Raw genomic sequence first — 8,782 nt, forward strand, 5'->3', positions numbered from 1 at the left:
ATAGTAGTAGGCCTCCTGCAGTCCCGGAAGACCATGGAGCGGATAAAGGAGTACCTAAGCAACATAAAACAGATAGGGGCGAGGTCACAGCAGCCTTAGCATGCTATAGACAGACGGGGACAAAGTGAAACAATTGTCCAAGTGGGAAATTAACGAAGCTGTTTACTGACCACAGAAAGCCGGACATAAAGTACCATCTGGGAGCGAACTCTCCTGAACGTTGATAAATATGAAACCTGATAGTTAATATCGCAGAGCTCAGAAGCATGAATTATGAACTAAGGCTAAATGGATTTAGCCTCACGTCACTAGAACAGAGAACAAACAGGGTAAACATGATCACTACATACAAAATAATCTGGGAAATAGACAGGGAAGACCAAAACACACTAGAGTGCGTGGCACACGAAGAAGGTGACACAGGTAAAAACTAAATCCGGAATAAGGAACTTAAAGATTATATATATTATTTTAGTTATCAGAGTAGCGAATAAATGGAATGGGCAAAGCTAATCGTGGTAGAGGCAGACTGCATACGCAACATTAAATAATAATAATAATAATAATTATAATGATAGTTACCTATATAAATATATAAATGTAGATATAACAGAGCCCATCAGGTTTTGAAACTTGTATGCCAGTCAGTTGATGATTTAGAGGCAAGACTAAAGAGCTGAAGCAAGCAACTCCCTCAAGCACAACTAACTGAATGCTACCATAGAGACAGCCATATATATTAGCATACATTCATAGGTGCTCTCGTATGTATTTTCATTAGCGTTTCCATTCACTTAATCATACACACTGAACATATAATCATAAACAGTACCGTAGGTTAGAGCAAACATGCTAAACAACTAAATTCACTTCATACATATTACCATGAACACTACCATAAGCACTACTATACACAAAACATTACCATCATTTCTGATAAACACTTCCCATTGCTCTGTTGTGAAGACTTCCTGCCCAGTTCCTCACACAGGTCGCTGTCACTCTCTACTTTGCAAGCTGTGCTTATAATGTCTCGGAAACACTAGTAAGCTACTCTAGCTGCAGGCGATGAGTCACAATAACGTGGCTAAATTATGTTGACCAGACCACACACTAGAAGGTGAAGGGACGACGACGTTTCGGTCCGTCCGGGACCATTCTCAAGTCGATTGTCACATCGACTTGAGAATGGTCCAGGACGGACCGAAACGTCGTCGTCCCTTCACCTTCTAGTGTGTGGTCTGGTCTACTCTACCTGGCACTGCAAATGTGGTGTTTGTGTTAGTCGTATCTATCGGAATGGCTGCTCAATTATATGAGCTGGCTGTCTGTAAGATGTTAGAGGTACTGTTTTGTATTACTTGCGGCTGCTCTTTAACCGAACGTCTGTTAAATACTTATTATCTATTAACATTACGTATTTAACGTCTGTTAAATACTTAACTATTATAGGCTAACTATAACTACCTTAACTATATATTAACTAACTATATATAATTAACTTAACTATATATTAACTAACTATATATAATTAACTTAACTATATATTAACTTAACTAACTTAACTATATATTATAGAATTATAGGCATCACATTATGTGTCATGACACTATGTTAACTTCTATGTCATGTAAAGTCCTTCTCTTTTTGTTAAGGGAACACGCAATCTTACGTATTTAGGGTGTGTGTTATAGATATCTCCCCGTAAATATTAATCCTCCGGTTTTTCACTGAAGAGCTGTTTCTTTCCTCATCGTGAGTGAAGGAAAGTGTCTCGTGTCTTGGTCAGACTCTCACTCCGGTAAACACCACCTTAAGGATGGTGAGGTGACGGTGTCGTCACGCACCTCCCACGTCATGGCGTGACAGCTACTGCAGTACTGACAGCTCCAGGGGGTATATAAGGCGGCCGCGGGGGTCTGGTCAGCAGTTCACCTCGTGACTCCTCCAGCTGAAGTCTCCCAACTCTCTCCTTAACCATGAAGGTGCCTCGCTTCAAGTTTACATACGTTGTTTTGTAACATGTGTATCGTTAAATATGTATATATGCTTTACTGTTTTATATATTGCTATTTTGTCCGAGTCTTTTAAACCTCTGTTCTCATATATATGTTAAAGTTATTGTGTCTCAACGCCTCGTCCTCTTCCCCTGCAGTCAGTGGCTGTGGTGCTCTCCGTGGCGGCGGTCATGGCTGTACGGGCGGCCCCTCAGGGCTACGGCGTCCCAGGGATTGGTGGGTCTGGCGGCTCCGGCGGCTCCTCCGGCGGCTCTGGCGGCCAGTACGCCTCCGCCCCCGCCAACTACAACTTCCAGTGGGACGTCGATGATGCGCAGTCTGGCAACTACTTCGGTCACGGAGAAGAAGCCAACAACGGCGTCGTCCAGGGCAAGTGAGTTGACGTCGAGGCTTATAGAGTTTTTAGTTACTATTACCACCTGTGAGTGGTGGCGCAATAAGTTACACACAGTGGGTGGAGGAACTTATCCCCGGGATTCGTCTAGCAAAGTTACACAGTTACAAAGTTTGTTAATACATGCCTGAATGGGAAATGTGTCTTGTCAGCAACATCGGACGCTTATCTTGTTAGGGAAGAGCTAAAGACTCAGGCTTTTGTACCCTACGTGTGGAAATAAATTACATATTGTTTTGATATTGCAATTTATATACAATACTTAATACGTCCTAGTTTTCCGCCGCTTCTGGTTACAGCTTGACCATTACATTACCGAGTGACATCAAAATCAGTCTGATGAAATTATTTACATTTTTTTGCACTACTTTCATCTTGACACCTGCTTCCTCGTCCCTCCCTCAGGTACTACGTGAGGCTGCCGGACTCTCGCCTCCAGCAGGTGGAGTACACAGCCGACGACTCCGGCTACCACCCCGTCGTCACCTACGAAGGTCAGGCCCAGTATGGCGGCTCCGGAGGCAGCGGCGGCAGCGGGTCGTCCGGTCAAGGAGGCGGCTACTACCCCTAGCCAGGTGGCCGCACTTCAGCACGACCTCTTGCTTCATCTTTGTCCTCCTGTGGAATGTATCATTTTCCTTGCTAGTTTTGGCGTCGTGAAGAAAATCCAGATGAAAATGATTGCATCTCCCGAAGATGAGCTTAGTGTGTTGTTTGCCTTTGTATTGCAAAATATTCTTTTATGCATTCAATTGTATTTGTTATTTCTTTTGTTCAAGTTGCCACGCAGGTCTTGGCGTCTATGTAATTTGTTAAAAGTTTAAAGAGGAAATATGTTTTTTGTACGGCATTGTATGTAAATAGATGTGCGTGAAGCAGTGTTCTATTTGATTATCCAGAGTGTCTAAGGTTATTGTATGTTATAACATTAGTTATTAATTATAACCGCCAGGTATTTGTTATAATCAGCATTACATACAACCACACACACTCACACACACACACACACACACACACACACACACACACACACACACACACACACACACACACACACACCAGGTAACCACGCACACACACACACACCAGGTGACCACGCACACACACACCAGGTGACCACGCACACACACACACACACACACACACACACACACACACACACACACACACACACACACACACACACACACACACAAGGTGACCACGCACACACACACACCAGGTAACCACGCACACACACACACCAGGTGACCACGCACACACACACACACCAGGTGACCACACACACACACACACACACACACCAGGTAACCACGCACACACACACACCAGGTGACCACGCACACACACACACACCAGGTGACCACGCACACACACACACACACCAGGTGAACACGCACACACACACACACACACACACACACACACACACACACACACACACACACACACACACACACACACACACACACACACAAGGTGACCACACACACACACCAGGTGACCACGCACGCACACACACACACACACACACACACACACACACACACACACACACACACAGAGTTACGGTGAGGGGTGAGACCTCCGATTGGCGTGAAGTCACCAGTGGAGTCCCACAGGGCTCTGTACTCGGTCCTATCTTGTTTCTGATATATGTAAATGATCTCCCGGAGGGTATCGATTCATTTCTCTCAATGTTTGCGGACGATGCTAAAATTATGAGAAGGATTAAAACAGAAGAGGACTGTTTGAGGCTTCAAGAAGACCTAGACAAGCTGAAGGAATGGTCGAACAAATGGTTGTTAGAGTTTAACCCAACCAAATGTAATGTAATGAAGATAGGTGTAGGGAGCAGGAGGCCAGATACAAGGTATCATCTGGGAGAGGAAATTCTTCAGGAGTCAGAGAAGGAAAAAGACTTGGGGGTTGATATCACGCCAGACCTGTCTCCTGCAGCACATATCAAGCGGATAACATCAGCGGCATATGCCAGGCTGGCCAACATACGAACGGCATTCAGAAACTTGTGTAAAGAATCATTCAGAACTTTGTATACCACATATGTCAGGCCAATCCTGGAGTATGCAGCCCCAGCATGGAGTCCATATCTAGTCAAGGATAAGACTAAACTGGAAAAGGTTCAAAGGTTTGCCACCAGACTAGTACCCGAGCTGAGAGGTATGAGCTACGAGGAGAGACTACGGGAATTAAACCTCACTTCGCTGGAAGACAGAAGAGTTAGGGGGGACATGATCACCACATTCAAGATTCTGAAGGGGATTGATAGGGTAGATAAAGACAGTCTATTTAACACAAGGGGAACACGCACAAGGGGACACAGGTGGAAACTGAGTGCCCAAATGAGCCACAGAGATATTAGAAAGAACTTTTTTAGTGTCAGAGTGGTTGACAAATGGAATGCATTAGGGGGTGATGTGGTGGAGGCTCACTCCATACACAGTTTCAAGTGTAGATATGACAGAGCCCGATAGGCTCAGGAATCTGTACACCTGTTGATTGACGGTTGAGAGGCGGGACCAAAGAGCCAGAGCTCAACCCCCGCAAACACAACTAGGTGAGTACAACTAGGTGAGTACACACACACACACACACACACACACACACACACACAAGGTGACCACGCACACACACACACACACACACACACCAGGTGACCACACACACACACACACACACACACCAGGTGACCACGCACACACACACACACACACACACACAAGGTGACCACGCACACACACACATACACACACACACAAGGTGACCACGCACACACACACACACACACCAGGTGACCACGCACACACACACCAGGTGACCACACACACACACACACACCAGGTGACCACGCACACACACACACCAGGTGACCACACACACACACACACGCACCAGATGACCACACACACATACACACACACAGTTGTTGAGAGGCGGGACCAAAGAGCCAGAGCTCAACCCCCGCAAACACAACTAGGTGAGTACACACCAGGTGACCATACACACACACACCAGGTGTCCACACAACCACACACACACACACACACACACACACCAGATGACCACACAACACACACATACAAACACCAGGTGTCCACACAACCACACACACACACACACCAGGTGTCCACACAACCACACACACACACACACCAGGTGTCCACACAACCACACACACACACACACACCAGGTGTCCACACAACCACACACACACACACACACCAGGTGTCCACACACACACACACACCAGGTGTCCACACAACCACACACACACACACACCAGGCGACCACACAACCACACACACACACACACCAGGCGACCACACAACCACACACACACACACACCCCTGGTGTCCACACACACACACACACACACACACACACCAGGCGACCACACAACCACACACACACACACACACCTGGTGTCCACACACACACACACACACCAGGCGACCACACAACCACACAAACACACACCAGGTGTCCACACAACCACACACACACACACACCCCAGGTGTCCACACACACACACACACACACACACACCAGGCGACCACACACACACACACACACACACACCAGGTGTCCACACACACACACACACCAGGTGACCACACAACCACACACACACACACCAGGTGACCACACAACCACACACACACACACCAGGTGTCCACACACACACACCAGGCGACCACACAACCACACACACACACACACACCAGGTGTCCACACACACACACACACCAGGTGACCACACAACCACACACACACACACCAGGTGTCCACACACACACACACCAGGCGACCACACAACCACACACACACACACACCAGGTGACCACACAACCACACACACACACACCAGGTGTCCACACACACACACACACCAGGTGACCACACAACCACACACACACACACCCCCTGGTGTCCACACACACACACACACACACACACACACACACACACACACACCAGGCGACCACACAACCACACACACACACACACACACACACACACACACACACACACACACACACACACACACACACACACACACACACACACCAGGCGACCACACAACCACACACACACACACACACCAGGCGACCACACAACCACACACACACACACACACCAGGTGACCACACACACATACACACACACACACACCAGGTGTCCACACAACCACACACACACACACACACACACACCCCAGGTGTCCACACACACACACACACACACACACACACACACACACACACACACACACACACACACACACACACACCAGGCGACCACACACACACACACCAGGTGTCCACACACACACACACACCAGGTGACCACACAACCACACACACACACACACCAGGTGACCACACAACCACACACACACACCAGGTGACCACACAGACACACAACCACACACACACACACACGCACACAAGGTGTCCACACACACACACCAGGCGACCACACACACACACCAGGTGTCCACACACACACACACCAGGTGACCACACAACCACACACACACACACCAGGTGTCCACACACAGACTCACGCACACACCAGGTGACCACACAACCACACACACACACACACACACACACCAGGTGACCACACAACCACACACACACACACCAGGCGACCACACACACACACACCAGGCGCCCTACACAACCACACACCATTATCGGACCTGGTATCATAGGTTAAAGCAAATAAAGTTAGAAAACATAAATCCTTTTAAAATATTCCTTTTTACTTCCTGGTGTTCGTAAATATTACGAACTTTACAAGCCGAAGATGAATTAATAAACTAATCAAGATGAGGCAAAGACACAGACAGGAAACAAATAGAGGAATTGTACAGTGACAAAATCTTTTAGCTGGATAAACTCAATTATAAGGACAGAAATACCAACAGTACAGAGTTGGTACGATCGCAAAAGTAAGTGAACCTCACCAGCTCAGCACTCATGTACTAACTCACTGAACCGCTCTTCTTTTGTCCCAAAAAAGTCCCCATCTCTCACATTTCCGTATCGGACACGTATCTCTCAACAACCTGTATTTCATCAACGAAGGCCAGAGGTTCGTTAATCCAGCCGCCAAACCACCCCGTTTATGAATGAAAAAAGGATTTACACAGGACTCACAACTGAGGACGTTCGAACATTTCTTGTTCGTACAATGTTTCAGTGATAGCGTCTGTTCGAATCGTAATTCCCTAAATGTTCTTCAAATACAAATAATTGCCAGCTAAACAGCTAACTTAACTTACCTCTAATCAGCACAAAATGCTAATATATAACAATAGGAATTTATATTTGAGAAAATTTTGATTTTCAATATACATCATGTTAAAATTGATCAATGTGTCTTTGTGGTCGGCCGCTGGATGAAATGGATATAGCCTGAGGACGGGTTGACGTAAATGTTTCACCCAAATACTACAAATATAACTAATTGCTAACAGTAACTAAATACCTAACCTAACCTATGTCGAACTATACACCAATTTCTAATATATATTATTAATCTATATATGAGACAATACCATGTTGAATACACAATGAGTTAACGTTCATGAATGCGTCTCTGGAGGTCGGCCACAGGTGGAAGCTGGTCAGAACTGCACTTCACCTTTGTAAGCGCACATTAATGACACTATGTAAAAGAACACCTCGAACACTGTTTTTGTAGGACAGACGAAAATCTGTATTTTTATGTATATAGGTTAGATTAGCATTTTAAAAGCTCTACAATCACCTTCTGTGGTTGATTGTTCAATAAATCACTGAACTATATGTTTGACAGATCTCTAACCCTGTCCATGGAGGACAGAAGAATATGAATATATGCTGGTTAGCATTGTAAATGAGCGGCCATTCACCTCAAGACACAATTGGGAGATTGAAATTATCTCAAATCATTTGTAACAAAGCATAAACAGGTAAAACAAATTAACCAATCTTAGAGAACCAACTGAATCCATCTTGTTAATTCAAATTCATGCATAAAGGGAGCTCAATGTTCCGAGTAAATAAATAATACGAAAGATTCTACTGCGCTCTTTTTTTTGTGATATATACAAGAGTTGTTACATTCTTGTACAGCCACTAGTACGCGTAGCGTTTCGGGCAGGTCCCTGGAATACGATCCCCGCCGCGAAAAATCGTTTTTTCATCCAAGTACACATTTTACTGTTGCGTTAAACAGAGGCTACTGGAGGTAGGAGTCGTCTGGCAGCCCAGGCGGACAGCCAGGCAGAGACTCCCTCACAACAGGGACGCCATTACTCCGTGATCACAGAGACTCCCTCACAACAGGGAGCCAT

At 46.0% G+C, this 8,782-nt stretch overlaps 1 protein-coding gene across 1 annotated transcript; it reads left to right on the forward strand.

Moving 5' to 3' along the window:
- The first annotated feature begins 1,699 nt into the window (after positions 1-1,699).
- LOC123761429 (pro-resilin) lies at positions 1,700-3,282 on the forward strand. The gene is made up of 3 exons (XM_045747459.2): positions 1,700-1,985; positions 2,156-2,391; positions 2,818-3,282. Exons 1-3 carry the CDS (start codon positions 1,980-1,982, stop codon positions 2,981-2,983), a joined length of 408 nt encoding a protein of 135 aa, XP_045603415.2. The 5' UTR covers positions 1,700-1,979; the 3' UTR covers positions 2,984-3,282.
- The last annotated feature ends 5,500 nt before the right edge of the window (positions 3,283-8,782 follow it).

This window comes from Procambarus clarkii, chromosome 22 (assembly GCF_040958095.1).
Source record: "Procambarus clarkii isolate CNS0578487 chromosome 22, FALCON_Pclarkii_2.0, whole genome shotgun sequence".
Taxonomy (NCBI): domain Eukaryota; kingdom Metazoa; phylum Arthropoda; class Malacostraca; order Decapoda; family Cambaridae; genus Procambarus; species Procambarus clarkii.